The sequence below is a fragment of the Trichoderma asperellum genome, chromosome 6 (assembly GCF_020647865.1).
Source record: "Trichoderma asperellum chromosome 6, complete sequence".
NCBI classification, from domain to species: Eukaryota; Fungi; Ascomycota; class Sordariomycetes; order Hypocreales; family Hypocreaceae; genus Trichoderma; species Trichoderma asperellum.
In genome coordinates, this window is record NC_089420.1 from 1,057,235 (window position 1) to 1,073,015 (window position 15,781).

At 50.9% G+C, this 15,781-nt stretch overlaps 5 protein-coding genes across 5 annotated transcripts; 3 read left to right on the top strand and 2 right to left on the bottom strand.

Moving 5' to 3' along the window:
• Positions 1-187: 187 nt before the first annotated feature.
• Positions 188-493, top strand: TrAFT101_009821 (uncharacterized protein; the record flags this gene model as incomplete). The annotated part of the gene is made up of 1 exon (XM_066128768.1): positions 188-493. One exon carries the CDS (start codon positions 188-190, stop codon positions 491-493), a length of 306 nt encoding a protein of 101 aa, XP_065984891.1.
• A 261-nt stretch (positions 494-754) lies between these two features.
• On the bottom strand, positions 755-1,551 carry TrAFT101_009822 (uncharacterized protein; the record flags this gene model as incomplete). The annotated part of the gene is made up of 2 exons (XM_066128769.1): positions 755-823; positions 1,456-1,551. 2 exons carry the CDS (start codon positions 1,549-1,551, stop codon positions 755-757), a joined length of 165 nt encoding a protein of 54 aa, XP_065984892.1.
• A 3,115-nt stretch (positions 1,552-4,666) lies between these two features.
• Positions 4,667-5,865, top strand: TrAFT101_009823 (uncharacterized protein; the record flags this gene model as incomplete). The annotated part of the gene is made up of 2 exons (XM_024900116.1): positions 4,667-5,717; positions 5,780-5,865. 2 exons carry the CDS (start codon positions 4,667-4,669, stop codon positions 5,863-5,865), a joined length of 1,137 nt encoding a protein of 378 aa, XP_024761246.1.
• Positions 5,866-7,525: 1,660 nt separating this feature from the next.
• On the top strand, positions 7,526-10,642 carry TrAFT101_009824 (uncharacterized protein). Its single transcript, XM_024906672.2, has 2 exons — positions 7,526-8,326; positions 8,610-10,642. Exons 1-2 carry the CDS (start codon positions 8,084-8,086, stop codon positions 10,413-10,415), a joined length of 2,049 nt encoding a protein of 682 aa, XP_024761245.1. The 5' UTR covers positions 7,526-8,083; the 3' UTR covers positions 10,416-10,642.
• A 56-nt stretch (positions 10,643-10,698) lies between these two features.
• Positions 10,699-13,675, bottom strand: TrAFT101_009825 (uncharacterized protein). Its single transcript, XM_024900011.2, has 4 exons — positions 12,703-13,675; positions 12,210-12,523; positions 11,867-12,154; positions 10,699-11,800 (listed from the first exon to the last, which is right to left on the bottom strand). Exons 1-4 carry the CDS (start codon positions 12,920-12,922, stop codon positions 11,192-11,194), a joined length of 1,431 nt encoding a protein of 476 aa, XP_024761244.2. The 5' UTR covers positions 12,923-13,675; the 3' UTR covers positions 10,699-11,191.
• Between the last annotated feature and the right edge of the window lie 2,106 nt (positions 13,676-15,781).

Sequence of the window (15,781 nt, forward strand, 5' to 3'; positions counted from 1 at the left end):
GGCTGTTGAAGCACATCTTGTCCCGTTAAGGGAAGCCCAATGGTATTCAACCAATGGAATGGATCACGACCGATCGGCAATTCCCAGACTACCAATCTACGGTGACTGTATTGTTTTCCCCTTGCGGGAAGACGTGTGCAAATGTTTCAACGGCGAGTGTTTTGCTATCGTACCCAAATTAACCCCGATGGGTATGCAATATGTGATGAATTTTCTCTCGACAAGCGCTGAGGAAATCTGGCCGAAATACCACGGCAGTGTTGCCCTCCAGCTCTCTGAAGATTCAAGACCGAATCTATTTGCACGATTTGCCTGGGCCACTTTTACCCGTGCAAACCCGTGGATCGGCGTTGGCGAATACCGTACGGTCTTTGGAAGATATCAGCATCTAGCCACAAAGAGGCTGGGCTACGGAAGATATAAGATCAAGGGCACTTGTGAAAACTTGCAAGAGAATGGAGAGTCAAAGCAAATGCACGAACGCAGCGAATGAAGGAAAATTAAGTTGTCAGAAATGAATTAGCTGAAAGAGAGGGCATAGGATAGACAAAAGAGCGTAGATTAAGAAAAGAAAGCGATTTAGGTAAAGGCGATATGTACTGCATGCATCCGATTCCATCCAATATCTAGGTGGCCTTGATATGTTGGATATATTCTATCTTGGTCACCTACATGTATGCGTGCGTCATGTTTCCATAGCCTACGCTGAACACTTAATTTCGTTGTGCGACCTTCTTTCAGCTCAAGGTATGGGTCAATTATTGGCTGCCACGTAGACGCCGCTAATGACATCTCGCACGATTAGACGAATCTCACAGCCAGTCTATAGCTCAGCTCAGCTTGTATAGGTAAGTAAGCAAACACATGAGAAGGGGGTTAAAAAAAAAAAAAAAAGAGAGAGAGAGAAATAGACCATTGGAACTGGAAGTCAGCACTTCAGCCCTATTCGGCATCGTAGAAGCGACGGCGCTTGGCATGGGCCGCCGCCGCTCCTTTCTTTCAGTCATATCATTCGCGGATGTTGTCATCAATTAGCCTTGCCCAAGCTCCGCCCTCTCTTCGGCCCGTGCGGCGAGCGAGAGAGAGAAAAGATCTAGATTTGTGGTGGAATACGAAGATTAGTGGACACTTTGAAAAGCTCGTATTATGTAGGTAGGTGAATTGGGGTGGAGAAAAAAATTGAAAAGTAGAATGGGAGCATGGAAAAAGGAAGCATCCTTTTTTTTTTTTTTTTAACTCTAATTCAAGACTGATTACACAATTTTTAGAAATACTAGTTGTACACCGGAAGCTGGTGCCGAATGGGACTCTATCAGAAACGATAGGCGAGCCGAAATCGAATCAATTTGAAGCTTGCAGACCCTATACAGTACGTTACAGCCGACTATTGAAACTCTCATCTCGGGCAGCACGCGTTACGGTGCTCCTGAACAAGTAGAAACAATTGTTGGTTACGGTCCCACGAGGAGGATTTTCTGAGTCTTGTATGCATGGTGTAAAACGAAGAGACGAGGTTTCGGCTACGGCGTGTTGGATCATAGAGCCAGGCATGAGTATGAAGCACTCATCTCGCCAAGAAAGCTCGTTTCTTTTATTTTTGTGCATAGCTGTGTTGTACAGTAAACTACAATATTAATTTTATATAGATGACCCTGGGTGAAAGCATCTAAGTTTAGACAGTATTTTCTCTAGCTACAATACGTAGCTGTTTGTATTATTAGCCCTCTTTAGGTATACCACTATACCATTCTACGGATCATTAAATATTATTCATAGTTGTCCCAAGCTGTCGGTATTCTGAAATTTGACCATGCTAGATTCAGCCTCACTACATATTCGGTTCCATGCACCGTGAGTGGGATTGTAACAGGCTCTCTCTCTCTATATATATACATATATATATGTATGCCACCTTTCCTGGCGTTAGCCCGTCTCTTCGTAACTACATTGAACACTCTTATTTATTTAACAATTTGTTCTGGGACAAAAATCTATAACGGCTTTTAGCATGTAGTTCTCTATAGTCACCCTCTTCGCCGTCAGCGCTCTCGCCGGTCTCTGCTTTCGTAACAGCGATGCTCCCTGCTGTGACTTCGGTAATCGCCATGGCAAGGATGTCGACTGTGGGACTCGTAAGTTTTTACATTCCATCGCATGCATGCCTCTTTGACGAATAAGCTCATTGGCCAAGTGCAATATATGACTGATGGAGCCTTTTTTCAGCTGCGCAAGGGAAGCGTTTCCGAGGCTTCCATATAGCCTATAAGATGCAGAATACGAACTGATGAGGTTCTAGCTACGGTGTGTGAGTTGATAGCGCCATGCACGATTACGAGCCACTAATCTCGCCAAGGAAAGCTTGTATTTTTCTTTCTCGCGTGTTCTTGGAGCTGCTTGCTTTCTGTTGGATGTCGAGTCCTAGTGAATCAGATAAGCTGTGCATTAGCCCTGCTTTTTTCATCATGTGAGAATGATACGATAAATTGAGTATATCAAGCACTGCACGTTATGATCAGCACTTCTTATTCGCCCGCATCTACGTGCCCCAGCGAGGAAAAAAAAAACGTCGCTTATCAGGGACCTCGTGTGAAATTAGCTAGAAATGAATGTTCGGAAATGATGGATTGCAGGGGTGGCCTGTCCGCCGAAAAAGAAGAGAGGAAGAAAAAAAAAATGCCTAATTATAGTGTGCTGCGAGTTGATAAGGCCCATGGGATGTAACCGTGGCGCTTCCCCTTTAAAGGAAGGGAAAAAAAAAGAGCCGGTGCAGTTTCGGCTGTTGGATAATAGTAGTATTAAGGTTGGAACGAGACAATCAACTTTAAACACGACTGTTTTGCTTGGCTGCATGCAATGCAATGCGACCAACCTATGGGAGAGGCAGAAATGGCAAGAATAAAGAATACATCGTTCGAGACAGAGGTGTCCTTGCACTTGACATGCGCTACTGCTAACCTACTAACTTGCTAGAAGTATGTACAGTACTTTGTTCCAAGCTGTTTTTTACGAGATGCCCCCATAGCGCGAATTTTTCTGGCTTTTAGGGGTCCCCGCGGAGGAAATGACGTCGCTCCACAGCTGTGTTGCGTTGATGTCAGCAGCGAGATGAACTGTGCAAGACGGATTTATGCGAGTCTTGACGTGCCAAAATAGAGAACAGACATGGTTGCGTGATCACATACCAATGCATATCAACTGGCATGTATAGAAGCCAAATAAATAAGTAAATATAGATGGATAAGCAACGTGCAAATCCTCGGGTCATTCTCTATCCTTCAGGCACGCTGTGCTGTAGCGTCGCGCCAAGGGTGGCCGATCTCTCTGCAAACGACCAACAGATCTCCGCGCTAGGCAGTCTGGCGTTTCATGCTTGCGCCTTGTCAGACCCAGCAGCTCCATATATCTGATCCCTTATTTTCTGACACTCGCGGTGCGGCAGCGAGTCGCATCTTGCGTACATGGTATGTGCTGGGCACCAGCAGCCCGGCCGCGAGGAGCAGGTGCGCGCGCAAATCGCCGAAGCATCACGTCAGTTTGGTCGAGGCTGCTGCATCCCCCCGCTGCTGGAGTGCCATTGAGCCTGTTTGATCAGCGTCAGAGATGCGATTGAGGCAGGCGAGGCGATATCCCGGGGCTATTCTTAGACACGGCAACGTCACTTGTCGAGGGAGGGAGAGCAGCGCCACGGCAACACCACCAGGTTCCCGCCGGGTCGAAAAAATAGAGCAAGGCATTGCAATCGGCCACGCAGCGATATAGCATGTATCTGCAGCGGAATAGTCTCCTCGTACGGCCAGGCCGGCGGCAACAACAGCCCATGCAACGCAGCTACACACATCGACAGCGTGGTAAACTCGTGCTAGGCGACGATGAGATTAGCGGCCCCAAAACGCCACCAAAAACGGCTTCTGGCAGTGCTGCGCTGCTAGCTGAAGCGCCCCTATTTTTCTGCGTGTTTGCCAATTTTTAGCTCGGAAGCCTCCCCTCCCACCAGCGTCGCAAGGCGGAACGAGGCCAGAAAAAAAGTGACATCAAATCGATGCATGCATCCGCCCCATCCTCGCCTCGAGCCGTATCTCTTCATTTTTTATCCTTCTTCCATCAACCACCTCTTCCTTTCCCCCTCGTTGCTCTAATTCCTCGTTGACGGCCCTTGCATCTCGACGGCTTCTTTTTTTTCCTTCCTTCTCCCGTCAATCGTTTATTTCTTTTAACCTTAAGATTGTGTCCCCGTCATTGTGGCATCTCAGCCCCCCTTTCGCAATCCCCTCTAATTCCTCCTTCTTCTGCATTGGGTCTCCGTATTTTTGCCCATCTCGTATCTTCTGTCCCCCGTCGACGCCTAATCGAGCGAAGAAAGAAGAGAGATATCGAAAACGAGAACCCACATCTTGCCCCCCTGCCAAGCGGAAGCAAGCGAGAAACTTGTCTTCTTCGCGTCCTTGTTCTTCAACTACTATTTCCTCGTTCACTCTCCCGTGGTCTTCCCTCGCCAGGAAATATTGCGGTATCCGACGAGATAGCTATTCCATGATCCGGTTATAGCTTGAATTCTATCCAGTCCGTACTGGGTAACTACTGCATCGACATATATTTTCGCCCTCGCGTCACCTTACCCTTATTGACGTAATCTTGGAGCCGAAGCGAACGCCAGACAAACGCCACAATGCTGAATCCACGCCGCGCCTTCATTGCTGCGGCATTCCTGTTAACCGTCTTTTTCCTCGTCTCCCGATCACACACTTCTTCCGGCCCTAGCGCTCCCAGCTCATCCGAGAAGCATGACACAGAGACAGAGGCCGCAGCGGCAGCGGCTGCAGCCGCCAGCCAGCAACGAGCGGTCCCGCCGCCTCCTCCGCAGAAGCCCATGATTGACATGTCGGGCATGTCTACATACGAGAAGCTCGACTACACATATTCCTACGACATCGAATCCAAGTTCCCCGCCTACATCTGGCAAACATGGAAGCACACTCCCGGCGATGGCGAGTTCGAGTTCCGCGAGCAGGAGGCTTCGTGGTCAATTGAGCACCCAGGCTTCATCCACGAGGTCATCACCGACTCTGTTGCCGCCACTCTGCTCCAGCTGCTGTATGCGAGCATCCCCGAGGTGCTGGAGACATATCACGCTCTGCCATTGCCCGTCCTCAAGGCCGACTTCTTCCGCTACCTCATTCTGTACGCGCGCGGCGGCATCTACTCTGACATTGATACCTACGCTATACGCAGTGCCCTTGAATGGATTCCCGCGCAGATTCCCAAGGAGACTGTTGGCTTGGTTATTGGCATCGAGGCGGACCCCGATCGCGCCGATTGGGCTGACTGGTACAGCCGTCGCATCCAATTCTGCCAATGGACCATCCAAGCCAAGCCCGGCCATCCCGTGCTGCGCGACATCATTAGCCGGATTACCAACTCGACGCTGGCTTTGAAGAAGGCCGGCAAGCTCTCGAGCTTCAAGGGCAACAACGTTGTGGACTTGACTGGACCAGCCGTCTGGACGGACACCATCATGGACTACTTCAACGACGAGCGCTTCTTCGATATGGAGCATAGCAAGGGCAAGATTGACTATCGCAACTTTACTGGCATGGAGACGAGCAAGCGCGTTGGAGACGTTGTGGTTCTGCCCATCACAAGCTTCTCGCCTGGTGTTGGCCAGATGGGTGCTAAGGATTATGATGATCCTATGGCGTTTGTAAAACACGATTTTGAGGGTAAGTCGTCGGATGAGATACCTGGAGCGTAATCGATGTAAGCTAACACTGCGATTTCCCAGGAACATGGAAGCCCGAAAGCGAAAGACACATTGGCGAAGTCCAACAGGAGCTTGGCGGATTGGTGGAAGACGGACAGCAACAATAAGCTCTCGCAAAAAATCCTATAACTGCATGACTAAATGGAGGACACGTTATCTCCTTTTTTTTTTCCTTTTTGTAACAGCACCTGTATATTTTTTTTCATCCTCTTCGCTTCGACTGCGGTGGGCTGGATTCCGCATCGGTTTATCATCTATATTCGGGTAATATTTTCTCTTTTTTCATCGTTTTCGTTTCTCGCAGCTCTGCGTATAGGTGTTGCGCGGCTGTATGTCGGTAGGGGGAGGCAAAAAGGAGGCTTTTACAACATTTGAGGTAGCATCAAGCATTGGGACAAGCTCAAGACTCATGTATTTTCCGGGTTGTGTTTTTTTGACTTTTTTTTTTCGGAGGGGAGAATAGATGCCGGATGGAGTTTGATTTGATTTGCGATTAGCATATATACGCATATATATCAATATTATCGGCGGTTTGCGAATTATTTTCTTGCAAGGTTCTTTTTTGCTGAAGTTCGTTGAGTTGACAAGTGACATGTTAGCTTGGATCGCGGCCATCTAGCCAGATCAAGATGACGCAGCTAGATCGGGTCATGTAGGTGTGGCTAAGCGAGTCTCGACGGCACTCCGGGGCGTCACAGCAGAACTATCGTTATCTTTTTGTGTGGTTTTCTGCTGTTGGTAGTTGCACAATCGCGCAGCCCGCCACCAGGTGCCGCAATGCAGATATAGCCGTTGGCGCTGCTACCGCAATCTAGCCTGCAGATTAGAGCCGAGGTCACTAAATCCCGTCGTTAAACACAGTGTCAGCATGCGCGCTCCGGGACCCGCAGAGGCCGCTCCGTCGACGGGGTTGCATTGACCGCGGTGTAAGAAGGAATCGCTGCCTCTGCATGCACGGAGCTTTATCCGCGCTGTCCGTGTAAGATGGATGGGCATCTTGTTTGGCTCTTTTTTTTTTTTTTTTTTTTTTTTTTTTCGTACCGACTGCCGCATATACACGGCTTGATGCGTGGCCATGCACCTAGATATTGCCGCTTGTAGACAGTGCTGAGCTTGGTTTGGTTTTTGTGTAAGCCAGCATGTCTGTTTCATACAGCTGGTGACCATGATAGGATAGTTGCACAATTCGTTTTTGTGAAGATGCTACTTAACAATACTAAGATAAGAAATAATAAGAATAGACCGAGTCAGCGTGCATTCTCCCTTGTAGCTATCCATCTACAATCCTGGAATTCGAGAAAAATGGCCACGTCTGCAGATACGGCAGGGCCATCGGCTAGAACGCGAACATCAGCCGCTCAGCTAAGTAACTGTTGTATAACAAAAAGAAAAAGAAAAAAAAAGGCAGCATATTCTTTGCCCCTGCAGCCCGAACCGGACCGCATCTCTGCGGGGAAAACCAAAAAATAATCTCCATACGGAGCGCTCCTCCATTTTAGGAATCGGGGCTTTTATTAAAATCCCCCCCTCTCTCTCTCTCGCGGGGGAAGCGAATGAGGGGCGCAAAACATTAAGGAAACGCGCTGGGTTTAGTTCTCCTGTTTTTTCCTATTTGGATGAGCTTTTGAGTACCGAGGCCAACGAGAGACAGCTTCGCGGTGATTTGTGGAGAAGACAAAAAGGCTCTTTTGTGGCTTGGTTAATTGCTACACTGTACTGTACATTCTAACTGGGTGCTGGGTGCTTCCGTAGACTCAGCTCGTGAACACGGTCCGAAGTGGGCGGTGGAGAATTCCCTTTGGATCTCTATCCGTGTTCCTATTACCTATTTGTTTTTTTTTCTGGGGAAAAAGCGTTCGTTGCTTTCTCGGGTGGATATCGATATGCCGCCGCCGCCTGCGGATGCTGTGAATTTCTGGTCCCTCGGTCTTAAAAAAAAAATAAGTGTAGGTGTGTTGTCTTTTGTTATAAAGCGAGGAAGCTGGTGTGTGTGCGTGCGTGCCGCATGTATGTGTTGGATGTGTTAACAAGTATTTTTGTGTATTTTTTTTTTTTTTTAAATTGGAATGGGAGATTGTTTGCTTTTTCCCTTTTCTTATTCCTACTGTTTGTCTCATCCTCAGCCTCATCCCTCCCTTTGCCTGTAAAGATTCCCTTTTTTCTCTTTTCTCTGTGTGATTGTGGTTTGGCGATACGATAGCATCACTTTTTTTTTTTTCTTGCGACGTTCCGTCTCATGCTATGACGTTGGCGAGGAGAGCGCCTACTACATATTGATATCCACGGACGACGACACCCATCATCATCAAACAAAACTCCGCCATCATGTCCATCTACACTCGGACCTGCTCTGGCCCTCTCCTTGGCCGGAGCTCCAGAACCGCAGTGCGAGCTGCGTTGAGAAGAAGAGCTGCTGGCTTGAGCTCGGCAGCAGCAGGGGCGGCGACAGCGACAGCGACGAGCACGCCCGGGTTTGATGAGAGTTTGCTGCAGGGCCGAGCAGAGTGGCAGCAGCCGGCGCGGCTTCTGGGCACTGAGGGGTTGAGTATACGGACGGGACCGATGGAGGTGAGTGGCATGTGAATGCTGGGGGAGCTATGCGGGGGGGAAGCGAGTAGGAGTGAAGGATGATGATGTCGACTTTCAAGTGAAAGAGACAGATACCTTGTTGTTGTTGTTGTTGTTGTTGTTGTTGGGCACAGCAATATACCAGCGAAAGGCTTCAAAGTGTCTGCTCGTCAACCATTACTCTCCCCTCGCTCTGTCTCTCTCTCTCTCTCTCAACACCAACAAAATCCCCTATTTTCAAGCTCCATATACACATATATACTAACACGGCTCTTTTTCCTAGCCCGCTCTCTTCACAGGCACCATCCCCGACCACTTCGCCTCCGTCGTCTCCCGCCACGGCGACCGTCCCGCCGTCATCGCCCGCTCACCAACTCAGTCTTCTTCCCCCCTCGAGACAACCCTCACCTACCATGACCTCGACCTCACCTCCAACCGCCTCGCCTCCTCTCTCGCCTCGCTCGGCGTCCGCAAAGGCGACCGCGTGGCCGTCTCCCTCGGCAACACGGCCGAGTTCGCCGCCCTGACCTACGCGCTCTTCAAGCTCGGCGCCGTGCTGGTGCCCCTGAACCCGAGCTTCAACGCCCAGCAGGTCGAGTCCGCGCTGGGCCACCTCGGCGCAGAGGTCCTCATCATCGGCGCCGTCACCGATCTGGCCTACCGGCCTGGGAAAGGGCGCAGCAACAAGGCCCTGCTGGAGAAGATCATCGGCGACGTCCAGCGCCAGGATGGCGACATCCAGAGCGAGTCTGTGCCCTCGCTGAGACGGGTCATCGTGGTGGACAACCGCGCCAGCCACGACGGCAGCATCGTCGACGACTTCAAGCTCGAGCAGTACCGCGCGCTCGGCTCGTACAGGACGCTCCTCGAGGGCTCGGACCGCGCCGTCACGCCAGACTCGCCCCTGCATGCGCTGGACACCATCAACATCCAGTTCACGTCCGGCACCACCTCTGCCCCCAAGGCGGCGCAGCTCTCGCACACCGCCATCCTCAACAACGGCGCCTTCATCGCCGACCGCATGGGCCTGGACCCTTCGGACCGCATCGTCGTGCCGCCCCCCTTGTTCCACTGCTTCGGCTCCGTGCTCGGCTACATGGCCACGGCCACGACCGGCTCGGCCATCCTGTTCCCCTCGCCGGCCTTTGATCCCATCGCCACCGTGCGCATGGCCGCCGAGCACCAGGCCACGGGCCTCTACGGCGTCAGCACCATGCTCGTCTCCGTCTTCGAGGCCATGGACCACCAGGCCAACAACCTGCCCGTGCCGCAGCACCTGCGCAAGGGCATCGTCGCCGGCAGCAGCGTGCCCGAGTCGCTGATGCGCAGAATCTACCGCCGCCTCGGCCTGGAGGACCTGGTCATCTGCTATGGCATGACCGAGACCGCGCCCGTCAGCTGCATGACCCGGCCGTCGGACCCCTTTACGCAGCGCACCTCGTCCGTCGGCACGCCCATGCCGCACACCACCGTCAAGATTGTCGACCCGCTCGACCGCAGCAGGGTCCTCCCGCTGGGCGAGCGCGGCGAGCTCGCCGCCTCGGGCTACCTCGTCATGAAGGGCTACTTTGGCGACCCGGAGCGCACCGCCCAGGTGAGGCGCGAGGAAAGCGACGGCCGCACGTGGATGTACTCTGGCGACGAGGCCGAGATGGACGGCCAGGGCTTCGTGCGCATCACGGGCCGCATCAAGGACCTCATCATCCGCGGCGGCGAGAACATCCACCCGCTCGAGGTCGAGAACTGCCTGTTCCAGCTGCCCGGCGTGCAAGAGGTCAGCGTGGCGGGCGTGCCGGACGAGAGGCTGGGCGAGGCTGTCGCGGCCTTTGTCATCCCCAGCGAGGGCTGGACGACGGCCGATGCGAATAGCAGCAGCAGCGGCGACAACAACAACAACAACAACGGTGACGAGGCTGCCAAGAGGCTGACAAAGGAGAATGTGCGGCAGTGGGTGCGCACCAACTTGTCAAGCCATCTTGTGCCAAAGTATGTCTTTTGGGTGACGGACTATCCCAAGACGGCGAGCGGCAAGATTCAGAAGTTTAAGCTGCAGGATATGGCCAAGGAGATGCTTGAGGAGGGGCTATGAAGATGAGGATGAATATTTTAACAAGAGTAAAAAGGGATTTAAAAAAAATCTGACAAGAAAAAAAAAAACTGTAATTATTGCTTTTTTTTTTCTTTTTGGTCGAAGCATCTAATCATATGACATATATATAGCATCTTTTTTGGAACTTTTGGGAGCTAAGAGCATTTAGCTAGGGGAATGAGATATGGTTATTTATGATGGGGTATTAGCCTATTGTTAGTTTTGTTAATGTTACATTTTGCAATTACTAAATGATGATGCACAAGGTGTAGTAGTAGTAGCTGTACTCTTCAAAAGCAAACAACAGGGCAAACGAGTTTCCCGCATATACATAAAAATATATGTGTGTGTGCCCATACATATATATATAACAACCATGATATATCAACTCTCTATGAGTCTATAACAGCATCTTTTTTCCATTGGCATTCCCATCGGCCAGTTTTCATAACATATGGTATCAATCAGGGCGTCCAGCATCATCTCATCTGTACAACCCGTCCGTCTTGCTCTATCTGAGCCCCTTTCAGTGGTACAAAACCCTACCAGTTGAACATAGCAACCCGATATCCCAAAAAAAAAAAAAAGTTTCATGTTGACAAGAAAAAAAAAGAAACGAAACAAACAACGTGCCCTCCCATTAACGGGATGAGAAACTTGAATCGAAAATCGACAAAGGGCAGTTGCAACTCCTCAACGCCATCGTCCCAAGAAATAAAACTTCTTCCCTTCCCTTCCCTTTCCTTTCTCTCTCTTTCCCAAGCTGGAAGCTGAAATCATTCCACCTGTTTCTCACAGCCAATACGGCCAAGGAGTTCCTTGCGATCGCTGTGTCCCGGTAAGCTAACTCCGCTAGCAGAAGCCTGCTTCTTAAGCCCGTTGCGTCGCTCCCAGCTCTTCAGATCCAGGTCTTCCACGCCCACCTCTTGCTCGAGCGGCTGGATTTCCTCGTAGATGAGCTCCTCTTCGTCTTCGTTCTCTTCATACTCGTCGTCACTTCGAGAATCTTCCGCACCATCTCCGCGTACGACCTTGATGGCAACCCGGATAATCATGGTAAACCAGAAAATCGTAATGCCCTGGAGGAGGAGGAGAGGCGTGAGGAAGGCCCATTTAACCGTTTCGTTGTAGCAAACACGCCCGGTCGAGCTGAAGAATGGCTCAATCAGGTAAGCAAAGCCGGCAGGGGCTTCCATAGGTCCAACCAAAGAGTCATTCGGTCCAGCAAAGCATCCAGTAGGCATAATTACAGGAGTATCGGCGTAGATGGACCAGCACACCATGATATAAAAGACATGTCGAGCAACGAACCATGATACCATGAAGAGAACAAAAGTCAAGTCGCATAGCGTCTTGTATCCGCAGTATTTCAGACATTTGGCGACCTAGAAGCAATTGTCGAGTCAGTAATCAGATTTAGGGCCAACTTGAACAATCAGGAGGTAACCTACAGGAAGGAAGAGATCCACCACATCCATGATGACCAGGATGAACAGTCCAACACGGGTGTGGTGGTAGCAGTAGCAAGACGAAATCAGGGCCGTCGTGATAAGGTGGTGGCTAAACATTTGCCAGTGGTCCTTGCGGCGATCCTCAATGTTGATGACAACAATTTGCTGCAGCCAGAATGCCCACTGAGCAAGCATATAGACCTTCAGGAGGCCGCCCATTTCGCGATTCGGCCAGTCGGTCCATAGCTCTTTCATGTTCAGCCAGGCGGGAGAGTTGACATACAGATACTACAGTTACAGTCAGTCAGTGACATACAAAGAAGGCGGCTTCTCCACCACGTACCACTCCGGTAGGCCAAAAGATCATGTAGTAAATCAGCAGCCAGGCCTGTTCGCTAAACCGGGTCATGTCTTTTCGGTTGGTGATGCCATTGAGTCTAGCAAAGGGCGCCAGAATATAATCCATGGTGCCAGCTCGGAGACCAGTAAAAAGAACAATGAAAGCGGCAATCAAGCAGAGATCATCCTGTCCGGTGGCATACTTGCCAGTCGCTTCATTGAAATAAGAGAGGTGGAAGAACTTTCTCGTGTGTATTCTAGCTCTGGGGATACAGGCGTGGGCAAGGACAAGAAGAGAGAGCAGGTTGAGCGACAGGCCTATATCCATTGAGACGCAACAAGTCAGCAAATGCACCACGGTAGTAGACACTGTAGATTATATACAGCATAGAGAGGAAAAGCGCAATGTTTGGCACCGAACAAGGCTGCGACATTCTGGTGCGCAACTCAATTGCGCGGCTACATGCGGGGAACTGGAAGCAAGGAATCCAACATACCGACTTGGTGCTCAACGAACCAGCGAGCGAGAGGCTTCCAGAGCCCTTCATCCTTGCGCCTCACCCGACGGACGAGAACAACATTGTGGCCATTGGTCTGCATATACCGTTGCCCGTTCGCGGAACCGTTGGCGAGTCGAGAGCCGTGGGGAGCTGTAGAGGAGCTGGCGGCCGGTTTCTCGCCAGCAGCCTTGGTCGCAAGGCCATTTGAGTCGCCCATGTTGTCGACGGCTCTTTGGGAGAAAGAAAAGAACGAATAAAAAAAGGGAAAAGAAAGAAAGTAGCGGTCGCGAAAGAGCAACTCGGGACTCCCTGCACCAGCGCAAATACGAATGACAAGAATAAAATAGGGATGAGACGGCGGAGGTGAGTCCAGATTGCTGCGACCACCCAGGTTCGAGCTGGAAGCCAGTCCAGAGGGTGTGGTGGGGGTGGTGGGATGTCTCGCTGTGGGCTACTGGTTGGGCAACTTTTTTTTTCCTCCCACACTTGCAGGCGCGCCAGCAGCGGAGTGGCGCCCAAAGCTTGCAGGCTAGCTCCCCTAAAGCAGCTGTCGAAGGATTCGGTGCAAAGGACCGCTCAGCCGGCGCAATTGCTTCGGTAAACAGCGTGTATCAAAGGGCTGCTCTGCTGGGGAGGCGAGGGGACGAGACGCTTTAAAGACCCATTGACATTGACGCTTGCCGGGGCTGGACAGAGACAGGCGAGAGATGAGACACAGGCTGGGACCCGGAAAAACAAGCAAGCGAGAAAGGACAGATAAGGCGGTGGAGCGCCAGATCAGAGGGATCAGCAGTCGATGCGAGTAAGTCAAACGAGGCCAAAGCCTGCTGCTGCATGTAGGTACCTCGCACAGCTCAGCAGGTACCGTTGGTACTAACTGATGAGGGCATGTATCGTATTGGCCGTGGCGTTTACGTCTCTTTGTCCTCGTATTAGATTAAGGCAGGCAGCCTTTGTAGACTTTGACTTGATTTCCCAGCTTCTTCTTGTTATTCTGCTGAACCAACTTATAGGAGCAGCTGTTGCAAGTTGGTTGGTGCCGGCAAAATATGAGCAGTCAACTCGCCGTGCACATCACATCCAACAGACTCAGCCTGAACCCTGGCTCTCCAACTTTTTGATGCACCTCGTTTGGTGTTTCGTCTTCAGGCACCCCCGGCTCAAATGACGTTTCTCAAAAGTCCCACTATAACGACCACAAGGCCGTGCTCTTATTGCACACAGCATGCAAGCAACAAAAAAAACGCCAACTCTTAGGCGGTGAGGGGGCCATTGTGGTGCGTCGGCCGCATGTGCTAGCACCTACAGGGCACCTTGCGCGACCCGCTAGCAGAATAGGCGCTGCAGAGGCGTGCTGAAGCGCTCTTTGGGGCCTCGCTAAGGGCCCCGGCGCCCCTGGGCTCAACAAGTGCGATGCGCCCTCAGCGGGTGAAGCCTCGGGCTGATTCGCTCCCTGAATTAACCTCAGCCCTCGCGGCTGCGTGGTGGGCACCAATGGTGACTTTCCTATTTCTCCTCTTTTGAAACCGTTCTATAAGGCCCGTGCGAGTCGAGCTTTTTCGTCGTGTCATACGGCCGTAGGTTGTAGTGAGTAGGGCAAGTACTGGGTAGTGATGCTCCTTGACTCCTCTTACATTGCGACGACAGGGAATGTAATTGCTCTGTGATCTACATGCTAGGTCCTACATATTGCCGTTCATTGTCCTTTCAAGAAACTGCCTAGGATGTCATGTTCCTTGTGGGTACCTTTTCCGTATGTCCTCTGGAGCACACGAGGACAGAGAGCCAAGCATCCCCGCACACGTGGGCCGAGCATAGGCTGTTGAGTTGAAAGAAAAACAACGATTCTTCTCATACATACGAGCTTGCCTCTGCGTATGTTTCCCATGGTCTACGTCTTTCAATTTCTCATAACGTTCTTGATAACTTTGATAAATAGAGGGAAACTGCTGCCGCTGTAGGGAGGTCTCGCGATAATGTGTTAGTTTCTGTAGTGTAGCAATAATCTGAGTAGTGCTACTATTCCCAAGACTATTGCTTAAGAAAGAACCTTTTGGAGCATCTAAATAAATCTGATCTTAGTCAACCTAGATCAAGTGGGGGCGGGGCCTAAATGTGCGTCCATGACATGATTAACAACGCATGTATATTTCTATTCCGCTGTCATCTGACCATTCATATTGTATGGATGCTTGAAGGGTCTACAAATGGCTCAAGCCATCTTTAGACAGCAGGCTAAAGTCTTTTTCTTCTTCTTCTTTTTTTTTTTTTTTGACATCTGCATAGGCCGATCAAACTGAAATAAGCGAGGTCGAGCAGTACTTCGATTTCTGATCCCTCGGAGAGAAGTTGCTAGCAGCATCTATCCCCGGATCAAAGACTCTCTGATCATTTATACCTGGATGCTACATATGAACATGCAGCGCTCGGATTTGAACACAATCTCAGATACGCTTCCGCAACGCTCAATAGCCCGTAACCTCGTAGCAGCCGGATTCAGGACAAACGTGATCTCGTACCAGCTGAAAAGAATTATATTTCCTTTCAGCTTACTTCGCACACCCCAAAAACCACATCTACATAGTAATCGTCGATCCCTCCACAGCCAAATGCAGACTCTGGCTTACGCAAGGCCTTTTGTCTTCTGCCATCGCTTACTCAGGTCCGCGACTATTACCGCGCACGAGGCGGGGAACAAGGTGCTTGGCGGTAGCACTTGAAAAGCAATCACTCATGGCCTCCTGCGCATATAGCTGCTGCTCCATACAGGCCCCATACGGAATTTCATCTTGCATGCCCGCGCGGGCCCAAGACGGAATCTACTTGAAGTACCCTATTCTATGGGTTCCGTGCCAGCACGTAATTTCACAGCGCTGCAGCCGACACTAACAGGCATCTCGGCAAAGTGCTAGCCAGAGCTTCTACCAATATTGGCTTCTTCTTTAGGGGACCAAAGCTCTAGAAGCTTGGAGCTCCTCCTCAGCCAATCCCATCGTACGGGCTGCCGCAATCTCTGCACAGCCACACTGAATCTCCAGGCACCCAGAGCACATCAGCCACTCTTCCCTTTCCCCAC